At 35.1% G+C, this 25503-nt stretch overlaps 2 protein-coding genes across 5 annotated transcripts; both read left to right on the plus strand.

The window, feature by feature from the left end:
- The first annotated feature begins 1589 nt into the window (after positions 1–1589).
- Positions 1590–11464, plus strand: LOC120070329. The gene is made up of 5 exons (XM_039022256.1): positions 1590–1769; positions 1867–1936; positions 3586–3695; positions 10843–10957; positions 11131–11464. Exons 1-5 carry the CDS (start codon positions 1706–1708, stop codon positions 11213–11215), a joined length of 444 nt encoding a protein of 147 aa, XP_038878184.1. The 5' UTR covers positions 1590–1705; the 3' UTR covers positions 11216–11464.
- A 7191-nt stretch (positions 11465–18655) lies between these two features.
- LOC120068047 lies at positions 18656–22581 on the plus strand. 4 transcript variants are annotated; one of them, XM_039019726.1, is made up of 7 exons: positions 18657–18832; positions 18955–19190; positions 19918–20994; positions 21160–21354; positions 21440–21591; positions 21850–21960; positions 22263–22581. In XM_039019726.1, exons 2-7 carry the CDS (start codon positions 19026–19028, stop codon positions 22327–22329), a joined length of 1767 nt encoding a protein of 588 aa, XP_038875654.1. In that variant the 5' UTR covers positions 18657–18832; positions 18955–19025; the 3' UTR covers positions 22330–22581. The 4 variants fall into 4 exon arrangements, with proteins under 4 accessions (XP_038875660.1, XP_038875670.1, XP_038875654.1 ...); XM_039019732.1 differs by having other exon boundaries at positions 18656–19190; positions 21461–21591; XM_039019719.1 differs by having other exon boundaries at positions 18657–19190.
- The last annotated feature ends 2922 nt before the right edge of the window (positions 22582–25503 follow it).

Here is a 25503-nt window from a genome sequence, read left to right on the forward strand (position 1 = left end):
GCATGACCACTATAATATACGAGGCATAGCTACGTTGCTCTTTTGAGTGGCAACGTTCCCCGCTACTGATGATAGGATCTTGTACGTCCGTTCCTAAATATGAAACAACACATATTTATAACTCTGTTAATGTTAAATTAAAGATAAACTTATGTTAAGAAACATCTACCTTGAGTGCGTGGGAAAATCCACGCAGCGAGTACTTCATAACATAATTTTTATTTCCTCTCACCTTCTCCTTGTATAAACCAATTTTATCATACAATGCAATCTTGAGGGCATCGAGTGTCTTCTCCCAAATAATTATACCTCAATCTAGATTGTTGCAATAATCTATGTCCTTAACATCTTCAAATAGTGTATGATTGACTGTAGTCGTCTGCTTGTTCTTTCCCATCATTGCGACCTCCATGTAATACACTAAGGTGATCTTAATAGCATCATCATCATTTTCGAACTCCAACTTCTTGTATTCTTCTTCTAGTAAATTCAGGTGGAATGCGTCTAAAGTCGACCGATCACCAAAGTACTTCATTGCAAGTTCTTGTGAGGACTCCTCACTCTGGACAACTTGTGTAGAGGACCGTCACAAACCAGAAATCAACAAAAAATTGTCTTTCAGAAATATGATGGCCTTTCCTCTAACAAAGAAGTTGATCGAGTCCACTCTCTGCTTCTTCACTTCCCTCAACAACATATGGTGGATAAGTGGGTTGTTGAATATGAGGTTAATGTCTAAAAATCGCCCAAAAACTATTCCATTGAACATCTCGAACTGCCCTCGGGTAAGCTTCTCCTTCACAATCTTGTTGACATTTGCAATATGGGCCAGACTCGTTACTTGCTTGGGAAACCGATCAACTTTGCATATTTTCAAAGCTTTTGACATCTTAAATTACTCCTGCATGAAATGAACATTCAATCTATCAGTTAACAGGCTCTTAAAAAAAATCAATAATAATACATACTATTAAAGTCTCGCTATACTCGCTTTCGGGTGTTTCGCTCTAGCTTGTCTCGCTCTCGCCTATTATTCTCTCGTCGATCTCGCTCTCGCTCTCGCTAGTTTCGGTCTCGTTGATCTCGCTCTCACCTATATCGCTCTTGCAAATCTCGCTCTCACCTTATCTGATCATCTTCGTCCTCGACCCACGTTGAACACATCGAAACCCAAAATAAAAACAGGCGTGACCGGTTACTAAAACCAAAAATCCACATAACGTGTCGGCCGATTCCAACCCAATGAAACCTAAACAAACACAACATGTATGACAAAGATTAAATTTACTTACCCAAGAGCTTTGAATGCGGCAGCAGATGGATGATGATTTTGCAAAGCGAGATTGAGCGACACTTTCACACAAGAATATCGAGCGACACCTTTTGAGAAGACTATTACGTTTGAAGAGAGAGATATTTTGTTTTGTACGGAGGGTCACTTGACATTTTTTTAAAAAAAATGAGTCATTTGGCATTATAGGCCCAAATTTTAGGTTAACAGCGTAAATTTCCCTCACTTTTAATAGCTTCAAAAGTTTATAGAAATGTAACATTTTAAAATTCGAGATATTGGGATTAAACTTGAATTTAAAGTCATCTTAGGCGCAGTCTTGGAGTTTTCAGCCATTTACGACTTGCGAGATCTTTGATAGAGCTCACTGGTTCACTTCCATGGAAGCTTAGACGCCCAGTGGGTTTTGGTTAAATGAATTGGGCATTCGTCCACAAAGTTTGGGACAAATGGGCTTCCGGCAGCATTGGCACCTTCGGTAACTTACGCCGACCGACCACCATTTTCAATTCGTATCGATCAATAATCGGTGTGCTCAAAAACGATTCTAATGGTTATTTGTTTGTTGGTCGTAGGTCAGCCACTGAAAGCTGCTCTGTTGATTAATTATGATCCAACTGGACCTTCCCGCTTGCTTTCGACCATGTAAGCTGTCTTCGTTTCCGTTTTGAATGTGCTCATTACTTGCAATTTCCTGTGTTGTATGTAAAGGGTTCTTGGCGATTGAAATTATCGTACACTTCGGAATCTTGTGTTTTATTAAGATCAAACGATTGTCAAATTCAATTAGCATATTTCGTACTGAATTGTTTTTATCTCCAAGTAGTTCATCTTTCCCTAAGTTATCTAATGTGCCCACTCTACTTTCTTTCATAATTTTTACAAATTCTAGTCGCGTAGTTCTAAGTCCAGATTTTGGATCAGGGGTTAGGGCTGGAACTTCCTGACGGGCAAGAAACGGATTATTAGAGCTCAAATTGTTAGGGATTTGGTTGTATTTTAACTTTTAAGCTTGTTGAGACTGTTCTATAATCAGAAATTTAGTTTCCTGTACACCGTCACTTTCACTACTTGTTTCTGGGACAAGATTCACAAGAGACGCATTTTCTGCAGTTAGAGGTTTGGATGTTAGTATGGTCAGGTGAATTGTCAAATGTTTGTTGGCCTGGGAATCTCAGCACGCGTTTGTCGTCGTCGTCGCGGGTTTGATAGCCAGCCCTCTTTCCCTGGTCTGGTCTTGCTTTCCGAGCTGATGAAAGTTCCTCACCTCAGTGTGATATCGAGCTTATCGCACTCTGGTGGCTAAGTTAGTACTGGGAGTGTATAGTTCAATTAAGCACACAAAAGGAAGGTCAAGGTTCTCCTTAGGAGATTACTTACTTTCCCCCTTCGGGATTATCAAATGGGGCTATTTCTAATGCCTTTCCTCTGATAGTTGCATGTGGTTACGACGATGTCAAGGTAATTTGCAGAGCTTGAGGCTGCAAGATACCAAACCGAGCACGATTCGGTTATTTTTCGATTGATAAATATTCATTGGCTCGGTTGATCAGCCTAGAACCCGAGACTTTGACTTTTCCCTTTTGGGATGCGCATTTTCCCTTGCTGCATCTCGATTTCCCTTGGACTTGGGCCTATCTGTGAACTTTGGGCCTTGCCTGGAGTAACCCTCAACACATTTTAATAATGATTTTGTTTTAGGTTTTCTATTATGGGAAAGTGAAGCTTATAAAAACTTCGAATTTGAAAAACAAAAAGCAATTTGCGCTATCTACCTTTTTCTTTAATTTTTAAAAATAGATTGGAAATAAAGAAAAACATCAGTAAGTTATTGTCATTTCTAAAACCAAAAAAAAAAAAATGATCAAATGTAGCTTAATTTAGCATTTATGTCTTTTGTTTCCTTTTTTGGTCTCTTCTCAGAATCTGTCTGAACGAGGCCAAAAAAAAAAAAAAAAAAAAACCTTAGTATTTAGTTGTTAGTTCTTGATGTTTGGACATGGACCTGAAGCATTCCTATTTATATTGATGGAGTCGTTTTGCATTAGACATGTTCTTGTATCTAAGCTTTTACTTTCAATCATTGTTCTATGTATTTTTTCAGCATTCATTTATTTGTTTAAACTATTTTAATCTCCTGGGTGGTAATTACAAGTTAAATTATCTCAGGTTTTCCTAGGCCAAGCTCTGTCTTAGAAACATGAATCTTGTGGCTATGGTCTTCTCTCTGTGTATTTATTTTCATTTTAACCTGTTTTGGAAGCTTAAGTGCTTGTTGGATGTTTGGCATTCAGTGCAGAACAAGAAGGAATATTGCTTAATCCCATAGAACTGAATCAGTTTGTTGATTTCATCAAACGTGACAAACCCCAAAATGAGAGTTTCAGCATTGGCTCAAATCAATGTAAGTGTTCTTATAGGCATCAAAATTTGAAAGAAAAAATTAGGGCCAGGGACCAAATCGACTTGTTTGCTTCAGAATATTGTGATTTTTGTCTTGTGACAATTTCTTGTTTTACTGTTATATTTTCTAAAATGAAAATTATGTAGGGAATTCTGTTGTGCTTTTTGTTTATTTAGTCTTTTACGCAAACTTTTTTCTTGAACTGATGTCGATGTCAGAACATAAGTTCATGCTAACTTATTTTGTGCGTAAACTAAGTTAATTTAAGATTAGTTAAGGTTAATAATGAAAAGTAAGGGTGGGTAGAAGAGAAAAAACACCAAAGTTATGTGAAAAATCCTAGACTAGGGAGAAAAAGTCACGATAAGAGTTTTTTATTAATTTCTGATACACAGTACACGATACAGAGACAGGTATAAATAACCAAAGGGATGAAATCCTAGACTGTAGAAACCACGTAAAAAGACTAAAATGCCCTTAGGGCTAAATTACATTTTCAACACTCCCCCTCAAGTTGGAACGTAGATATCAATGAAACCCAACTTGCTAACACAGGTGTCAAATGTCTGTCTCGGCAACTCTTTGTTGAGGACATCTGCAATTTGTTGACTGGACAGAACATAAAGAATACAGATACTACCGCTATCTAGTTTCTCTTTGATGAAGTGTCGGTCGATCTCAACATGTTTGGTTCTATCATGTTGAACAAGATTGTTAGCGATATTAATGGTAGCTTTATTATCACAATAAAGTCTCATCCGGTCATGACTCTCCTGATGGAGATCTACCAGAACCTCTTTCAACCATAGTTCTTCACAAATACCAAGGCTCATAGCTCTATACTTTGCTTCGGCACTGCTCTTAGCTACGACACTTTGCTTCTTACTCTGCCAGGTAACTAAATTTCCCCACACAAAAGTACAATATCCAGAGGTAGACTTCCTATCAGTAATAGAACCAGCCCAATCTGAATCTGTCTAAACCTTAATGCATCTTTTGTCATGTTTTCTGAATACCAAGCCTTTCCCTGGTGTAGACTTCAGATATCTCAAAATCCGCATAACTACTTCCATGTGTCTTTCATAAGGAGCCAGCATAAACTAACTGACCAAACTAATTGCATATGATATATCAGGTCTGGTATGCGAAAGATAGATCAGCTTCCCCACAAGCCGTTGATATCTCTCCTTGTTAACTGGAACATCATCTACTGATTCTACCAGATTGCTATTGACTTCTACCGGCGTATCTGCAGGTTTGCACCCTGTCATTCCAGTTTCTCTCAGCAAGTCTAGTGTATATTTCCTCTGAGACACTGAGATCCCTTCCTTTGATCTAGCTACCTCCATGCCTAGGAAATATCTCAGGTCACCAAGATCTTTAATCTCGAACTCATCTACCATTTTCTGTTTCAACCTACGAATCTCAGTTGAATCATCCCCTGACAGGATAATATCATCAACATAAACAATTAGAACAACTATTTTCCCTGATGTTGACCTCTTAGTGAACAAGGTATGATCAGAATCTAGGAAGCACAGATACTTCTAATTGTGCAGAGAATCTGTACGTCCAGATACGTGGTAAATATGTGTCTGATACGTGATTTGAAGTATCTGATTTTTTTATTTTTATTTTTAATTTTCACATACGTGTATCTACTTCCAGATACATGAAGGGGATACATGAGTCAATTTTTTTTTTCAAATTTAAGCCTAAGACTTAAAAAGCCCGACCCATAACCCATTTTATTTTAGTGCATGTTTAGGAGTGATTTTAAAATCATCAAAAATCACTTTTTTCATTTTTAAAATCACTCAAAAATACACTTTTAATTACTCAAAATTAATTTAGTTTTCAATTTTACACTTTTGAATGCAATTTTCATATCATCAAAATTAATTTTGAAGAAAATGACAAAAGTGATTTCAACCATTTTAAAATCACTTCCAAACATAAAAGTCCACTTAAATTGAGCAATCCAAAACAAAATAAGTTAGAAATGATAAAAACATAAATAATTAAAAAAAAAACTCGAAACGTAATTCAATCTTCATTCTTCCCTTCTCTCTCACTATTTTAATCATGATTCACACCCCCTTCATCCTCAACTTTATTCTTCAATCTTCATCTTCTACTTCTTTCCTACCGTTTACTCTAGTTGCTCAACAATCACTAGACGTTACTAGAATTTTTTTCAAGTTTTCACTCTCTTCTTGAATCTATTTTAATATAACTTAAAATAAGTATTATAGCAATTAATTAGACATTATATATATAACGTATTTTCGACGTATCCGTATCTTAGTTTTTTAGAAATTAACGTATCGTCGTATCGTATCGTATCCGTATCATGTATCCGTATCTGTGTCTGTGCTTTTTAGATCAGAATGCCCTTGAACAAACCTCTAGGACTTGACAAAAGTAGTGAACCTATCAAACCAAGCTCTATAGAACTGCTTCAGGCCATACAGAGACTTCTTTAATTTGCAAACCTGATCTAAACTATGCTTCAAATCCCGAAAGTGGGTTCATATAGACTTCTTCTTCCAACTCACCATTCAAAAACGTATTTTTCACATCCAACTGGTGTAAGGGCCAGTCTTGATTAACAGCGATAGAGAGAAGAACATGAATAGTGTTGAGTTTTGCCACAGGTGAGAAGGTTTCTGAGTAATCCACCCCATATGTCTGAGTGAATCTTTTTGCAACTAACCTGATCTTATATCTATTGAGAGTCCCATCAGACTTGTATCTGAGTGAATCTTTTTTGTGACCGTTCGAAAGAACTACCAAATCTCATGTTCTGTTTTTCTCAAGGGCCCAAATCTCCTCCATAATTGCAGCTCGCCATTCAGGAACTTCCAGAGCCTTGTGCACATTGCCTGGAATCATCACAGTGTCCAGGCTGGTGGTGAAAGCTTTAAATCTCGTAGACAAGTTACTGTAGGACAAGAAGCTTTTCATAGAGTGGTTGGTGCACGATCTCGTACCTTTCCGTGGGGCAATCGGTTAATCCAAGGTAGCATCAAGCTCACTGGTCTTGTCTACCTGTTTATCTGTACCCACTGGTTGCACATTTTCAGTTCCCTGTGTATCTCCTGGCAATTCACCACTACCATCGACATTTTCAGTTCCCTGTGTATCTCTTGGCAATTCACCACTATCATCGATCTTGACTTCATCAGAGGTCACTACATCACCTTCAACACATTCATTATCATCAGAAATAAAGGTACCTTGAGCCGGTTCTGGTTCTGACTCTCGAACACTTTCTAGCAGGGCAACAAGGGGAACTGTTTCGGGAACCATTTCCTTTCGGAGATTCTTCCTATAGTAGGTTATCCAAGGTACTTGTTTTGTAGGGAGGATAGGATCATTTGTTTCAGGTATAGGCTCTGGAAACAGATCTAAAGGAACAGAGTAGGTAGACACGTTAGCCTCTTCACTTGTGATCTCCCCCTGAAGAGGACTAACGGGAAAAATGGTTTGTCCTCTTGAAAGGTGACATCCATGGTGACAAAATACTTTCGAGAGGAAGGCTGAAAACACTTGTATCCCATTAATGGAGTGGATACCTAACAAACTCACATTTTTGGGCCCGAGGAGCAAATTTGCTCTAGTGAGGACCGTGATTATGAATAAAAACAGTACAATCAAATAACCGAAGGGGAACATCTGGGAAAAGACGAGTGGACGAAAAAGACTCTTTAAAACATTCTAAAGGGGTTTGGAATTTGAGCACATGGGAGGGCATTCGATTGATGAGATGAGTTGCAGTAAGTACATCTCCTCATAGATACGATGGTAGGGAAGCAGGTATCATGAAAGATCGGGCTACTTCAATAAGGTGACGATTTTTCCGCTCAACCACCCCATTTTGCTGAGGAGTATAGACATAGGAGTTCTAGTGGATGATACCTTTAGATGTTAAAAACTCATGGAGGGACTGATTAATAAATTCACGTCCATTGTCACTCCAAAAAATGGCAATTTTGGTATTGAATTGAGTTTCGACGGTAGTATAGAATTTTTGAAATACTGCTATCACTTCAAATTTGCTGTAAGAAGAAATACCCATGTAAGACGGGTGTGATCATCTATGAAGGTGACAAACCACCGTTTTCCCGACACAGTTGTGACATTAGACGGACCCCAAACGTCACTATGTATCAAATGGAAGGGTCGGGAAGGTTTATAGGGTTGTGAAGTAAAGGAGGCTCTGGGCTGCGTTGCACGAATACAAACATCACAAGATAAAGATGACACATTCACATTACGAAATAAGTGGGGAAACAAATATTTCATATAATGAAAGTTTGGATGTCCAAGTTGAAAGTGCCACAATAAAAAATCAGTTTCAGAAATAGTAAGAGAAGACAATAAACTAAGATAAACTCCTAGAAGAAGCATCATCGGAGAGGAAATAGAGCCTTTATTGTGCCGGGCAATGCCAATCGTCTTCCTCGAACTTAGGTCCTGGAATAAAACATCATCTGGTGAGAAAACAACTTTGCAGTTCAAATCTCTGGTTATTTTACTGACCGATAACAAATTATAAGATATCTTTGGCACATGTAAAACATTCTGTAAAATCAACCCCTGAACCAGAGATAAGTGATCCTTTCTAGCAACGGGGGCAAAAGATCCATCTGCAATTCGTATTCTCTCATTTCCAGTGGTTGGATAATAGGAGAGGAATTGATCAGATGATCCAGTTAAGTGGTCAATTGCTCCGGAGTCAAGGATCTAGGATTCATCCCCCTCAACAAAGAAACTAAAGGGCTGGGGTGTACCTAATTGGACAATATGTCGGTTCCAACTGTACCTGGATCCACCTGGCTGGTCCCTTGAGGAGCACCATCAACTGCTTCACCAACGAAGACTTGACTGGATTTAGATTTATCGTTCGGAGGGCGTCTCTTGCCATTTGGTGGTCGACCATGTAATTTCTATCATTGGTCTTTTGTATGCCATGGTTTCTTACAATGTTCACAAATTGGAGGGGTCTTTCCATTTTGTTTGTCATTCTCTGATCCAGATGACTTGACTCCAAATGCAGCAGAGTCTAAGGCGATGGTTGTTGTACCATTCATAGCGCTGGTTCGATCCTCTTTCAATCTGACTTTTGAGCAAACTTCCATCAGGGACGGCATTGGTTTTTGTCCCAAAATTCGGCTTCGAACACCATCAAATTTCAAGTTTAAACTAGCCAAAAAATCATATACGCGGTCAGCCTCCTCAATCTTCGAATACTGAACCCCGTCAATTGGGCAATTTCAAACTATTTCTCGACACAGATCCATTTCTTGCCACAATAGTGATAATCTATAATAGGATGTTACATCAAGAGTCCTCTGCTTGTACTCATGCACCTGTTTCCTCAATGTATAAAGCTGTGAAGCATTATGCCTCTTCAAATGTAGTTTTTGGACAGCTTCCCAGATATCCCGAGTCAATGTTGAGTAAAGGAGTGGCTTCCCAATTTGGGGTTCCATACTGTTTATTAAGATTGAGCGGAGGAGAGAATCCTCCCCCTTTCATATACGTTCCTGAGGATCCCCAGGGTATGATCTGGGTATCTCCCTGGTTAGATATCTGAACTTGTATCGTCTCTTGAGGACCATTCTCACAGATTGTGACCAAGAAAAATAGTTCTGGCCATTAAGTTTTACACCGATAGATATTCCTACGGAATTACCCACGGAACCAGACATAATGTTTGTAAAATGTAAAGTAGGGTAAGCAGTTACCGGATTTTCTGAACATAACAGAAATCCCGGATATGTATCTGGATGAAAGTCAGTCGACAGATTAGCCGTGGATCTAACAGCTGCCCCAAGTGCAGAAATTTTCTGCTACAAATTGGTCAGTTGCTGTTGAAACCTAACGGTCCCACTAAAACCTGTTGTAGGTTGTTTCTGCCCATAAACTCCTGAAAAATTGGTTTCTGCTGGCATGGGGAGAGAGGGTTGATGGGTCGACTGACTAGAGGAAAGAACGTGGGAAAAATAAGCTTGTTGTGACTGGTCAAAGTCGACGGTTGTGATGGAGGTCCTCCAACGACCACTGTAGCGATCGGCAGCTAGAGGAGTCACTCGATGCTCCACTGTATGGCCATGACTGTTGGGTCGACGAGCGCCTGCTGTCCCGTGTGTTGAATGGTTGCGCGATTGTCCAGTGAAGAGGCATGGCCGATCAGATCTGTTGGATTGGCGGCTATCTTCCCTATGAATGGCTGGATCGGTATTGGTCTAAGTAATGAGCGTAAATATTGATCAACAGCAGTCCTAATTTCAGTACTTTGGGAATTTTCTACCGGAGTTCCATCCCCTCCTAGGGTCGACGACTGAATATCTTCTATTCCAGCTACAGTCTCATCACCATGCTCTGATACTATATTGAAAAGTAAGGGTAGAAGAGAAAAAACACCAGAGTTACGTGGAAAACCCTAGACCAGGGAGAAAAAACCACGATAAGTGTTTTTTATTAATTTCTGATACACAGTACACGATACAGGGACAGGTATAAATAACCAAAGAGATGAAACCCTAGATTGTAAACACCACATAAAAGGACTAAAATGCCTATAGGGCTAAATTACATTTTCAACAGTTACATTATGTTAGTCGATGTCATCCTTGAAAAACAGTCAATGTCATAAATTCTTTTTAGAAGAAAGAAAGTATAATAATAATAATAATATCTTAAAGTACAAGGGCAGGACAAAATATTCTCTGTTGAGCCAAAAGGAATTGCAAAAAGAAGAAAGAGAAAAACCTCATAGTTGAATTTGGATGACAGAAGAATAATGCTTATAGGGAAGTGTCGATACTCTAGAGATAGAACATTATCTAGAAACCAAGAACACCAGAACATTTCTGATATCAAACTATGCTTTTCTATCTTTACCCTTAAAGTTGGGACGGGTTTTTTTAATATAATATTCTCGTGAAATAGAAACCACAGAATGGACCAAAGGGCTTTTAGCTTTCTTCCACAACTCGTCAGTTGTGACAAAAAGAAACTGTATAACAAAAACTGGCTTTGCAATTGCTTCTCTGCAATTCATGCTGTATTATTTACAATCTATATATAGTTTGGTTTTCATCCAGACAAATTTAACCTTGATGGAACTTTGTTTCAGACATAATGACATCAGTTCATGAGAATTGGTTTTGTGCAAGGTGCATGAACACTATAAAGCATGCTGGTGAAGGTGTTATTATAGTGCAAACAACAGCATTTATTTTGGTTGCTATGTAAGTATAGTTTACTGCTAAAATACTTTGTTTTTTCCACTTATCCAGCTATATGTCAAGATTTCTTGCATTGGTGCATTGGTAGAGAATCGATTATATTCAAAGTACCTTCAGCCTGAAGATTCTTGTTTATGTGTAATTTTTTTTAAAGGAAGTCCTCTCAATCTTTATAGGTATGATGGTTCAATTGCAGCAGCATCTCGCGCTATGGCAGCTGCCGACCAGTTATCTTGGCAATTAGGCAGGAAAAATCTTTAGTTGCCCTGAAGTAGAACCTTGTATGAATGACAAATCTTTCTGATAGGGAAAAAAAAAAAAAAGAATAGTCCTTGACCCATTATCTAACTGGTGTAGAATTGCACCAGAGTTCTTCCTACCATGAATTGACTGATGAAAGAAAATGCAAATATTTTTTCTTTAAGCAATTTTCAAAACTATAGGACTGCTATGAGTTCTATCTAATATCATTTTTTCAAATGTTAAATAGGCTCAAAGTTGTAGTGTGGATGTCTATGTAATGCTTTCTTTTTTGGGGGCTTTGAATTTTCTTGATTGTGATTCAATTTTCTTTTTCTGATTTATATGATATAATATAATCTTTTGTTCTATACAGCATCTATTATGCTAAGCAGGAAGGTCAAAAGAAATTAGGTTCAACATCCTTCTAAAGGTGCTGTGGTTGCAATGTCTTAATTGATTTATAGGGAGCTTGATGCTCAAGATAAGTTTTTAGCAATATTATTTTATGGAGAATAAAATTCTAAAAGGAATTAATTCCAAATAAGAAACTAAAAAGGATTGACCATAGATTTACTCGAGACCATTATTTCTTCAATTCTCCAAGCATCATTCTATCCCTAAAAAAAAACACTCTTCCTTAAACCCTTTGAATGAAAACAACTTTGAACATTCGACACCAACACGATCGAGACCCTATAAATTCATGCACGTCCCACCGAAAGCTCCTTTGCCTGGGCATCACACCACGACACATCAATGTTCATTTTTCATTTTTCAACGATTCGTCAGGGGTGGGGCAAATTTTTGCCTCTCCTTGAAACGTTTATGACACATTCGAAGGCTTTTTAAATATCAGTTAGGACCACAAACATAGTGTAAGATGTACACTTTTTATGCCTTATTAATCACATACTTTTTTGAAACCTAGCAAGAAAACACCTCTAGAGGAAAGAGTCATTCCACCTTATTTCAAAAGATTATTATCCTACAGTGAAAAGGAGTCGAACTCTCTAACTTGGGGACATGCCTCATCTTTTTTTCAAAGGTGAAATTGCCCTCAAAGTCAAAATTCTTTCTTTAGAGGAGGAAAGTTCTCTTCTCATATTGAATTTGCTTTAGATAAAGATGGTTTCCTGGAAAGGAGAAGATTTGATGATGAAACATCCAATGTAATATCGTGCACGAGCTAGCAAATGGAAAATTGTCATAAATAACACGTTTAAATTTTTATCTTACAAAATTAGCATATTTTTTTAAAACTCGTAAAAATAATTTTTCTCAGTCCATCTTGGACAAGATCAATTACGAGATTTTAGTTAAACAATCAACTTTTCCAGCTTATCGATTGTTTGAGATTTTCTCGGTACATCTGAAATCTCAGACATAATTAACACCAGAATTCATATATTTGAGCTTTTTCGGTGGAATCTCGGGCAGGATTAACATCAAGATTCTATATATATCTCAAATCTTACCCATTTTTTCGAAAAAAATAGATCTTTTTCAAAATTTAGAAATGTTGAATCAATTTGAAAAAACTAATTTGATAATTGGAAAACGCATTTGGAATTTTGGAAATTCATAAAATTGTGAAAACATAATTTATGCTAAAAATTTGAAAAATTACGTAATAATTTGATATAATATTTAGTAAACATAATCGAATTTGGAGAAAATTTGAAAATAGTATAAGATTTGGGAAGATTAAAAAAAAATAGAAAATCTCATTGTATAATCAGGTGAGACGTATAGAGAAAGTCCAAAACAATCAACAAGTTGAAAAAAATTGATTTTTTAACTAATTCTCAATGATCGATCTCGCTTGAGATTGACGAAAAACTATTTTTATGAGTTTTCCAAAAAACGTACTAATTTTGTAAGATGAAAATTTAAACGTACTAATTTTGTAAGATGAGTTTTCCAAAAAACGTACTAATTTTAGTACGTTTATGAGTTTTCCAAAAAACGTACTAATTTTGTAAGATGAAAATCTAAACATATAATTTTTCAAAATTTTCCCCAACAAATATTTTTCAAACATCTTTAAAAAAAGAAAAGAAAAAGAAAAAACTATTTTTCAAACTTTTCTCCACTGACTAACGGCTCATTCAGTAGTGCATTTTTTCTTTTTCAATTTTATCAATAAATCTCAAACGTGTCGATTTTAACTCTAAACTATTAAAATATTTTAATAAATTGATACAATTATTGATACACTGTTAATTTATCACTTACGAAGTTTAGGATTAAAAATGAACTTTTCCTTTTAGAAAAGAAAATCACAGAACAATGTATTCAAAAAGTGATGAGAGAAGAAAAAGGTCAAATATCCAAATCATATTTCCTGTGACCCAAAAAAGAGATTGTAAGAAATGTACAATCATTTCACTAAAATTTGAAGATTGGCTCTCATGGATAAAGATTCTCTCCATGTGCCAAAAGTTTCATCCTTTTCGTTTATTTTTTTTTTCACATTTCTTCTTCTTTTGTATTTATATATTAAATAACCCTTTTCTTTCCTCCTTTTATTAATTTTAAATTATATGTTTTTTCATATAAGTATAATTCATATCTTTATGAAAATCCTCAAAAGATTTGATGTTTGTATGATAGGTGTTTGAATTATAGTTCCATTTTCACATAATTCCTCTTTTTGAATACATATGCTTCCCTAAACAGGTGGATGATGATTCTGTTCTAGTGGCAATATTCAAAAAAGGGCATCAAGGGAACTTTTGCTAGTTGTTTTAGAGGTTCTTTTATTATTTACGATGGAATTAAAAAAATCATTAGAAACACATTTGAAACAGTCTTTAAAAAAAGTTTTTTTTTTTTTTTAATTTTTAATGTGGTTTACCATTATGAAGTACTTTTTTAGGGTATAACTGAAATTATTCTTCTTTTTAAATTAATTGGTTAAGAGTTCTATCATATTTCTTTAAAATATTTTTTAAATTATTTTGTAGAACAAATGATAAGTAAAGTTTAGAGATCTAGGATGACTTTTCTGCCCTTCAAATACAATTTAAAATACTAAAATTTTATTGGAGAACATAAATTAATACATGTTTTATGATTAAAATGTATTGGAGTTATTTTGACAATAATGAAAAGGGAAAAGAAAGCATCATTAATTAAAATGAAATTTATAGTTTTTTTTGTTTGTTTGTTTGTTTTTATTTTTTTGTTTTTTTGTTTTTTTTTTTTTTTTTTTGGAATGAATGGTAAAATTATAAAGGAGTTTAACTCTTTTAGAAGTTTAAAATCTTATTTTTGCTTTGGTATTGGACTGACTTCACACAATAATTACCATTTACATTTAATGGAAAACTACGAAAACCATCCATGAAATATGGAGTAGTTGCAAACACACCATAAATTTTTAATGATGAAAATTAGACGTCTAAATTTTTATAAAGGCTTAAGGTTTTATAGATGCCTCGGAATAAACTTTGAATAAAGGATACTTTGGAAATCAATGATGACGGTGTTTAGTTGTGCATGAAAAATATTATCAGAATTTTATGATAAAAATTATGTTTATATTTAATATATGAAATTAAGCATGAAAATATTATATAATCTTAATAGATTAATTAAATAAACAATAAATATCATCCAATAATATGAATAAAAAAATAATTAATTAGAAAATAATGATAATTTTAATTATAAGTATAAAAATGGAGTAATTTATAATTAAAATTAACTGATTATTATATGTAAGGAACGTCTTATTAATTATAATCTAATATTTATTTATTTTTGTGATTAATTAAGTTCAACATTGGTAATTTTAATTTAATTAAATAATAAAAGAAAGTATATTTTAATAAACAATATATTATATAAAAGTAAAAAATAGATAAAATATGACATATTAATAAAGAATATTAAAAAAGTTTTATAAATATGATATGTTAATAAAGAATGAAGTAATATAAATTAATCATAATAAATAAATAAATTTAATTATAAATAATCAATATAATTATATATTCTGAATGAAGATTCAATTAAATCTCAATAAATAATTGGTTGATTATTAAAAAAATTAAAATAACTCATTATTATCGAAAAATGAATTTTTTTAATATATTATTTTTTATTTATTAAAATAAATATATATTGATTTTGTTAAAATAATATTAATTAATTATATTTCAAATGAAATTATATATAAAATGAAAAAAATATGGAGAGGAGAAAAGAGAAAACCCACAGTTTTGGAAGGGAATAGAAAACACTTCGTTTCTGGAAAATGGGGATGTACCAAAATAGCTTATTCTCAAGTAAATAGTTAAAAACTTGAACCAAATATGAGATTTGGATGTTTGTGTCAATTCCCATGCAGAAAACCCTCAAACCAGACGACCCTAAGTATTAAAATTAGACTCTCAAACTAACAATAATTATAAAAATTAGACTTGTAAATGATAAACATTGAACCCTCAAACTTACACAAATGTTACCTATACAATTATTTGAGTTTGAAGGTTCAGTTTGACCCAATTATAACACTTATAGGTCTAGTTTGATCCAATTATAACATTTATTTAAGTTTGAGGATTCAATTCTTAAGATTGAAAGTTAAATAGTACAATTGCAACTACCACCATACTTCAAGAGTAGTTTTTGTAATTCGACCCACTTTTTAATAGATTTTTTTTTAGTAGAAACTAAAAATAGATGCTTTTTTAAGAGAAAAACCTAACAATTGTAAGGACAAATATTTGTCAATAAGAACATATCGTGTTAGATAAGCTTCTATTAGTTCTCTAAGGTAGAAGCTTTACATCTTTCACAGTCGCATTTATTTAAAGATACATATAAAAGAAAAAATTCGGTAAGTTAGGTGTTAACTTTTCAACTCGTTTTGATTGCTTGTTAAATGATTGATAACCAAACAAAAGAAACAAAGAATAGATAATAATTATAGAGTACACAACACAGTTGGAAGTTAATTTTTTCTAAATTAAAAAAAAAAATACCCTTGAACTTCGTATACTGTATAAAAAATATTCTTCCAACTTTTAGAAGTTTTAAAGATATCCTTAAATTTCCAAAAAAAATTCAAAATATTTGTATTGTTTGTTAATTTTAGATGAAAACTATTATTGTTTTATTTGAAAACTCCCTCTAACTTTTAGAAGTATCAAGAATACCCTTAAATTTAAAAATAATTTAAAAATACTTTTAATGTTAGTATATTAACATAAACTATTAATATCTCGTAATAAAAATAACATTTCACGAAATTCTAAAATCAAAATCTCCCCCCACAATATATCGAAACGATGAATATCTAAATAAAGAAAATATATTCGGTTATTAACCCACACAACTACTAACGTACAATCTTGTTAAAACATTTAAGTTCTAAGATTATTGGTGTTTCCATTATTCTTTTTCTTCTTGTTATATTCTATATATTTGAACCAAAATGGGTAGTTTTGTTTGTTTATTTTGTGAGATAAACAAATGTCAAACCATTAACAACAATGAGAGTAAGAAGGTGTTGAAGAAGATAGGGGAGAGCTAAGAGAGAAAATAGAAAAATAAGAGGGTATTAACGGTTTTTTGTTCATGTACTAACCGTAAAAGAATTTTTGTAAACTAGTTGTAAGTTTAAGATATTTTGACACAAAACACTAATAATTTTCATCCAAAATTAATGATAAATATACTTTTTAAACTCTTTTTAGAAGTTCAATAACATTTTAAAAACTTTTGAAAGTTCAAAGTTAAGTTTGAAATAACCTAGCCTTTTTTTTTTTAATATTTTCTCAAATTACAAACAAAAACTTTTTAAATATTTACCCCATTTTTTCCTTACAAAATTAGTGAATTTTTTTCAAAGGTATTAGATTAAATAGGTGGAGAATCGAATCTCTAATATTGAGGCTGATAGTACAAGTATTATGTTAATTGAGCTATGCTATTTTAGCTTAATGAGAGAATTTTAATATGTAGATTCATTTTATTTATGTAATGCAAATACCATATTGATATTACCACGGTGTATTAATCAATTCGATGATATACTATATCCATGTCCACACATTTATTAACTAATTACTCTGATACATTTTCTTGAAAGGTTAGATATGCCTACACTTACATATCGGCCTTTTTCTTATATAGTTAAATATAATCAATCAATTTATCTACCTATTAATATCGAATGGACTCATTAAGGTACATGCTTAAAAAAAAAGTTAAAAACATATATTTTTAATTAAGAAGTTGTAAATTTAAATTTTCACCTACACATGTTGAACCATATATGTATAGAGTGATTAAGTATAATTATTGACATAACTAACATGTTGATCAACTTTAATAAGTAATACACCAACCAATAGATTAACAATAATCATTGATGCACTTTGATTAGCTACAATTATTCATATACCTTTAATAGATATAATTACATTACGTGTCTTGTGTGATTTTAAGTTTGGTTATGTTTACCATATGTATTTAGATTCCACCTTTTAAATAATATTTTGTACTAATTAGGCTAGATTTTCCATGGGGATGTTCACGAGACATGGATAGGTATTTCTTTTTCGTCCTCGTCCCTGCATCTACTTCTATTTCCTATTCTCACAAAATTTATTATTTAATTTTTGGAGATTGTTGTGAAAACTTTTAGTGGAAAATTAATAGGGATCAGATTTTATGCAAAGAGTTATTATTTATTTATTTTTGTTAGAAAAAAAAAACAAATATAATATAATTATTTATGTTATACAGAAAATCTCTATTTAAATAGTCAATTTCCAATAAAAATGTTTAATTTAAGATAAAAATTTGGGAAAAATTAGTAAAAGCCGAGCAATATTCCATATGCATATGTAGTTTAGATAATATAAAAATAATAAAGACTATGATTCCTAAAAATTTAAATTTAAATATTATGACATGACCTCAAACCATTTAAAGTTCAAATATATATAAACATATAATTGGTTAACAAAAAAAAAAAAAACATTAAATATTACACAAAGTTTCAAATAGTCGAAACACATATATTAATAACAATAATCGGGGAGAAAGCAAAGATGAGGAACGCATTTATCTTCTCCGTTCTCGTTTTATCAATAGAAACAAAATTTTATTACTCATTCCATCATTTGTGTCCTACACTTAATATACAGATGCTCTGTTTTATTAGAAAAATTTTATGGTGAAAAAATGAAATATATTGACCATATGTAAGACATATAAGAATATTTGAATCAATTAATATTAAAAAGATCGATAGTTGGATTGCTGGATAGTCGTATTCATGCATATTTGTGATTAAAAAAAATGGAGGGGAAGATCCAAACGGGAAGACAAGGGAAGGCCCAAGAAGAAAGTACAGAATTGGGCCCAGTGGCCCAGGGGGTGCAATTTTCGAAGGGTGGGGTGTTTGAATTTTTCCCCCAAAGGGAGGCAGAGAAAACGCCATGTTCTTCGTTTTTCAATCTGAAATCAATATGTAATCTATTGTTAAATCCACACTCAAAATTTCTCTCTACTTGGGTTCCTTTCATTTGCTTTGCTTTGCTTAGCATTTGGATAATCAATTATCAATACACCAAGAAAGGGACTCCATTTCCACATCTCTGCTCTGCAAGTTACTTTGTCTCTTTCTCCCATCTACTCATCACTATATGCGTCCCAATCCCACGCTTTCCCCTTTTTCTTACTTTCCCAATTCTTCTTATTCTTTCCCTTTAATCTTACATTCATCTCTAATCTTCTAGATCTGGGTTGTTCCAATCTTCCCATTTTCCCTCTTTTTTCATGGAGTAATCATCGCCCTTGCTTCCGAGGGATGGGATCCAGTGGAAGTAAATCGTCGAGTAATTCGCTGCCGGCGCCGGAGACTCCCTCGTGTTCTGGCAGAATCCGGAGGGGGAGATCCAAAGGCCGGAGAGTTTTTCGGTCTGCTTGCCTCGGTACCCCCTCTGGATCGCACCACAGCGACAATGACGATAATGTACGTGATTTTCCCTCGTTTCTTTTAGATGGGAAGCTGTTTTTTTTTCCCTCCTTTGTTGTGGTTGATATGATTTCATGGGGCTGGAGAATGATGTTGAGATTCGAATTTCTGCATCTTTGTGGGTTTTTTCCTTTTTTTGTTTTAGCTATTGGTTTTTGACTTGTAGCTTGCATGAGATTTTGTGATCATGAGTGCTAAATTATGAAGAAATAGAACTTTGCTTTATTACACTTCGTATTAATGAAGCATTTTGATAAGTTTTCTGAATTAATTTGAAGAATTTTTCAATGGAGAAGTCAACTGCTTGATTTTCATTGTTTGTGATTCTACGGTATGAAGATGAGACTTCCTATTTGCACGAAACTTTGTCATTTCTCTTATGTTGTCTCAGTCTGGATTTGCATTCATGTATGAGTCTGAGTCCGTGGTGTTTTAACTTTACATTGTGTGGTGTTTTCATTCATGTTAATCTTATTGTTTATATTTCCCAGGAAATAATGTTGCAGGTTAAATGCTATAGAACTCCAGCATGGTTTGCCCATGCGATTTGAATTATTGATTACTCAGGAATAAAACGTGTCTCTCCTTTTAGTTGGACTGCACAACTTATTTTGCTATTGGATTTTCTGATGTGCAGTCTTAAATCCTAGTCATCTGTATGACCAACATTGGAGGCTGATACACTATGTAATTAAGTTTTACTAGTTTATGGGTTATTCTGCAGGATTCTGAAAGTGAGAACAAAAAGAATGCTCACGATTATTCATCTGCAAATCAGACTGCTCAAGCATTAGATCAGATGAAAGTTGAGGGTTACAGAAGGGTTAAAGCTGAGGAATCTGTTGAAATGCCTTGCATATCATCGAACGTTGAGCTGGATGGATGGGATCAAGCAGGTGTTGCTGTTACAGCCCCCAGAGCTGGAAGTACCTCTGCTCGTGTATCTTCCCTGCAATCGTTGAACCCTTCGAGTAACTTCCTTTCTCGCTTTAGTTTCATTCCTGGTAATGTAAGCTTCAGAATTAGTAGAGCAAACAGTTTAGGATCATCTAGATCTTATCCTGTGTCTTCAACAAATCTCTCAATGTTGAATAATGAAGACGAGCCTCATTTATCAGATAGGCCCGCTAGAGGCATGGGTGGTCAAGATGAAACTCAGCAAGGTAGGGACTTGCTTCCTGCATCACTAGCTAGTGAAACTCATACTCAGTGTTATGGAGATAGTCCTGCTAATTTTAGGTTAAATACACAACCTTCTGGTCTTTCTGATAACTTACAAGACAATCAGTCAGTTTCTTCTACCCATGACATGGCTGGTGCTTGCGATAATTCTAGAGTAGGGCCAGATGGAGACCTTTCCCATCCTCGAACTCTACCTGAAAATGAAAGCAGTGAGATTAGACAATCAGATAGACGGACTGGATCTAGGGAACCGGTTGACCGCAATTTTCGTTTCAGTCGGACACTTAGTGTTGGAAGACTCCGCGATAGAGTTCTTCGTAGATCATCGTTATCTGACTTCACATTTTGTCCTCCTCAACAAGAGGGAGATGAGAGAGATGCAAGTCACAGTGGCGATGACCAACATGTATGGACTGCCGAGACAAGGGCTTTGGCATCTGAAGATAATGTTATGACCTCGCCAACAACATCAGGTTTTCCAGCTTCTAGTCTATCCAGTTCCCTGTTCAGCACCCAAGATTTTGAAGTGGAAACTACCCGACCTAGAGAAGCTAGATATCATGATTTGCTGGAACATAGGTCAAATTTCCTCGAACGTAGAAGAAGAATACGGTCCCAGGTTTGTAATTATTGTTGATGGAGTTCATTTTTATGTTATAGTAGAGAGGCAATAGTATACAGTGAATGTTATGTTTGGTCATATTTCATAGTAGTGCTCGGGGCAGGTACAAAAATTATGCTGGGTATCTTACTTTTTCTCTCTCTTCAACTCACTCTCATGCAGGTTCGTGCCCTACAGCGGCTGGGAAGTCGCTTTGAGAACCTATCTGGGCATGAGAGATCATGTATATTATCCGGTCAACATAGAACCGGGCATTGTACTTGTCGTATCAATAATCGTGACACAAATACGAACGATAACACCAGTGCTAGAGCCAGTATATCAAGAATTGTAATGTTAGCTGAAGCCTTATTTGAGGTAAATTAATATGTTATCACCTTCTCTGCTTAGTTTGCTTACATTTTATCTATACTAGTTGAATCTCTGTACTTATTTTAATTAGGTTCTGGATGAAATTCACCAGCAATCTGTAGTTTTATCCTCCCGCCCCGCATCTTCTATTGGCTCTCTGCCTGCACCAAACGATGTTGTAGATTCTTTGCCGGTTAAATTTTATTCCAAGTTGCAAAAGCATCAAAGCGAGGAAGCTGCCCAGTAAGCACTTATTTTTACTTCTTTTTTCAGCACAATCAGTTGACTTTTGTGTGTGTAGTCTTTGACACTATTGAACTTCTCTTTCTTGTATAGGACATTCTTACCACTTATATTCATTTGAGGCTCTCCTTCAATAGAGAGTTTTTATATGAGTCTATTCCATCCTCTTCTTTTCCTCTTTGCACACATTCTTTCATGTTTAGTCTACGTTTGTCTGATGTGTCCTTGTGTATTGCTCTCGCTACTATAAATCTACAGATGCTACATATGCCTGGTCGAGTACGAGGAAGGAGATAGCATGAGAGTGTTGCCTTGCCTTCATGAGTTTCACGCAGCATGTGTTGACAAGTGGCTGAAGGAGATCCACAGGTATTATTGGGTCCACGTACCGTTTTCTGCTTCTTGAACTGATACAAATTAGCATACACAGAGGAATGCCCCCATTTTCTGGTATTTTTGGGACATGTCGTCTAGTACACATCATACACTGGCTTTCACAGATATTATTCATGGGGTGGGCCTGAGTTCACAATCTCAAACATTAGATACATTGTGCTGCAAGTCACGACACGCTGAATAAATGAATCTTACTGTTGACTTGGTCGATGCGTATGTTTTTAATGCTACTGAAGCTCAATCGATCTCACTTGCTTGTCCGTGGTATTATGCAGGGTATGTCCACTCTGTCGAGGGGATATATGCAGCAGATCTGATGCGTTATCAGACGACATCAAGTGAAAGCGATTCATTTCCAAAGCCTGCTGTCTTCTGTATATCCTTAGAAATCTTGGAGTGATGGTTGGTAGCTAGAAAATTTTAAGCGGAAAGATGATGGGTTTGAAAATTTTACTGAAATTCAGGTTTTTGTTCTATAGTTTGTGGTGCCTTTTTATAAAAATCAACTTAATAGAGTGTTCTACTGGGAATGGATTCAATCAGTTGAGCAAATTGTTTTCACAGAGAAATATCAAATATATTAGCTTTTCTCTTTCTCTTGTCCAAGGATGTGAATAAGGTAATGAAAATCTTCTCCCCAAATTTTGTTTTCTTATTTCTAAGTGATCTTTATAATTGAAGTTAAGAAATGAAGCAAAATTTCTCTACAGATATGTTGATATTTTAGCCTCCGTTGGTCATAATTTACATTTTTTTAATGAATTATCTCTTTTGTTTTTTTTTTTTTTTTTTTTTTTTGTTTTTTGTTTTTTTTTTTTTTTTTTTCCTCTCTTCAATGATAAATTAAGGTTGGTTTGATAGACAATTTTAACATAAAGATTCTAAACAAATTTGTATACCATGTTTTCTTAAAAGTTTGGTAGCAGATTTGGAAATTGAATTTCAATTTAAACAACTAAAATATGAACTTTTATTAAAATATTTTATTGTTAAAAAATTGGTAAAATTGTTATGATGTGATGTCATATAATTTATAATACATATTTTAATTTAATAAAAAGTAATGTTGTTATCTTTTATAATACAATTTTGTATTCTAATATTTCATTTTTTTAAGAAATAGCATCACTAATAAAAACTTTAATATCAAGCTATGGATAGGGATGGATTGTTGCATTTTTCTAGTTTAGAATGTAGTCATGAGATGAAAATTTACGTTACGTTTCACATGTTTAATACCTTGATGGTATGTAATTCGTAATTGCTTTAAAAAGTTATGACTTAATTAATGGAAATTGGTCATGAATTACCTTTTCTCAGTCAACCAATAGTTAGAGTTAACATAAAATACCAATAATATATATACCATTTGAAATTTATTAAGTCTAAATACTATATTTATATTTAATGATTAATTAGAATTAATAGTAATAATATATTTATATTAATTTATTAATTATTTAGACTTTATTCATGTCCCATGTATAACAATATCACAAGTGTGGAGAGTATTAAAAGACACATGTCAGATGGACTTTAAATACCTGTGAAACAAACATGCCTAAATGTTTGTGAGATTAATTTTTTTTTAAAAGGAAGAACACTATGAAAAAATGCAAAACTAGCCGCTTCGTCTAGGGTTGTGAGAAAACGATCATCGCCGCTTCGTCTAGGGTTCGCCACCGCTGCTACGTTCGCTACGAGTAGGGAGCCGCCGTTTCGTCTTCGTCGGTCGTCATTTTGTGACTGGTGTTGTTCCTGGATTGACAGAAGCTTCTTAGCTGCTGCTACGTTCTATAAGGTGGTCGTCGCTGCTATGTTCGCCGTCTTCTGACAGAAGCTGCGTTCCTGGATTCTTACCGTCGTGCCGCTGGTCATTTGGTTTCCTGGATCCGTAGCTGCGTTTGACGGCCGCCATCGACTGACTGGTAAAGGAGCTCACAACTTGTTGACCGGTAGGTTCGAAGCTGTATGGGTTTTGTGCAGGACTGGTAGAGGTGTTCGTGGTCGACTGGTGAGGCTGGGTTTTGTTGGTTAGCAGACGGTGATCTTATTGAGGTGTGGGTTTAACACGGTGAGAGTTGGTGATGATGGTGCGTAAGCGGTCGTCTCTAAGATTTAAGGAGAAGAATGGAGGGTGAGTTACTCGTCAACCCTTTCGTCTGCTTAGACTGGAGATCGGTGTGGGATTGGGTGCTCGTTCTTTGGAGGTAAAGGATTTTGGGTTGTCTGACGGTCGCTCTGAGGAAGGTAAAGGGTCTGGTATGGGGAGTGTTGGGTTGAAGAAGGAATTTCGGGTTGTAAGGGTTGAACCGAGTAGGCTGGGTATTGGGTTAGTTGATGGGCAGGAAGTGAAAGGGGTATCTGGGAGCCTTGAGGATGTTGGGGGCCCGGATGAAAACTGGGTTGTGAGGGGTGTTGAGGTGGTCCTTAAGGGAGCTGGATTGAGCGTGCCTGATGGGAGTAGGATGAGGCTGAGTGAAGGGAGTGGAATGGTGTAGGGGAGCTGGAAAAATGGACACTCAGGTTCTTTGTGAGCGGGAGGAGTCGGTTCCTAAAATCGGTTTAGCTAGGGGGTTTGGTCTAAAGGTGGTTCGGTTGGAGGAGGGGTGTGGTTCTGGTGGTTCTGGATCTGGTGTGAAAGGGGAAAATTTGTGGGCAGGCCTTTTTGGTTCTAAGTTGAGAGGTAATTTGGAGTTCATTCCCCCATTGGTTGAAAATGATAAAGTTATTGTTGAACCTTGTGAGGAGATTATTGATGAAGGTGTCTGCATATGGGAGAAATCTCTAGTTGGTCAGTTTGTGGATGCCAACTCTCGTATTCTGTTATTTGTCGTCTTATTCAGAGAATTTGGGGACGTGTAGAGATGCCAACTATTACCTTGTTGGATAACGGTTTGATTATCTTTAAATTTCATAAGGTAGAGTCACGGGATTGGGTGCTGGAGAATGGTCCGTGGCACTTTGGGTGGTAAGCCCATCTTATTACGATAGTGGTCTCCAGGTATTGTTTCTGAAACCTTTGTTTTTTATTTTGTTCCTATCTAGATTAAACTGGAGCGTGTTCCCCTAGAGTTGTGGACAGATAGAGGTTTAGCAATGTTAGCTAGTGTCGTGGGTAAACCTGTCTCTTTTGATTTTGCAACAAGAGAGCTGCGACGGTTATCGTATGCGAAGGTTTGTGTTCAGGTGGATGGTGATTCGTTAATGCCCCCTTCAGTTACTGTTAGAATGTGGGGTCAGGAGTTTATTATTTCAGTTGTGTATGAGTGAAAACCTCGTAGGTGTTCTTGTTGTGGTTCTTTTGGGCATACTGGGGCGGTGTGTGAGAAATAGGGTGTGGAGAAGGGTCAGGAGTTATGTATTGTGGCAGTCAATGGGGGGTGTTTGGAGGAGAATAGGGGAATTGAAAGTGTGAGGAAGGGGCATGACTTAGGTATAGGTGCGAGGGGAATTGGCCCAGTGGATGAGATTAAGGGTGCAGGGAGGGTTGAAGAGTTTACTATGGTTAGTCGG

This window comes from Benincasa hispida, chromosome 1, assembly GCF_009727055.1.
Source record: "Benincasa hispida cultivar B227 chromosome 1, ASM972705v1, whole genome shotgun sequence".
In the NCBI taxonomy this organism is placed as follows: Eukaryota; Viridiplantae; Streptophyta; class Magnoliopsida; order Cucurbitales; family Cucurbitaceae; genus Benincasa; species Benincasa hispida.

What these genes read in the sequence shown, in the direction of transcription:
- LOC120070329 (XM_039022256.1), top strand. Translation starts at nt 1,706, where the DNA reads ATGAATTGGGCATTCGTCCACAAAGTTTGGGACAAATGGGCTTCCGGC. An exon ending in CAGCATTGGCTCAAATCAAT is followed by an intron (nt 3,696 to 10,842) that starts GTAAGTGTTCTT and finishes ACTTTGTTTCAG; the next exon opens with ACATAATGACATCAGTTCAT. An exon ending in GCATTTATTTTGGTTGCTAT is followed by an intron (nt 10,958 to 11,130) that starts GTAAGTATAGTT and finishes CAATCTTTATAG; the next exon opens with GTATGATGGTTCAATTGCAG.
- LOC120068047 (XM_039019719.1), top strand. Translation starts at nt 19,026, where the DNA reads ATGGGATCCAGTGGAAGTAAATCGTCGAGTAATTCGCTGCCGGCGCCG. An exon ending in ACAGCGACAATGACGATAAT is followed by an intron (nt 19,191 to 19,917) that starts GTACGTGATTTT and finishes GTTATTCTGCAG; the next exon opens with GATTCTGAAAGTGAGAACAA. An exon ending in GAAGAAGAATACGGTCCCAG is followed by an intron (nt 20,995 to 21,159) that starts GTTTGTAATTAT and finishes ACTCTCATGCAG; the next exon opens with GTTCGTGCCCTACAGCGGCT.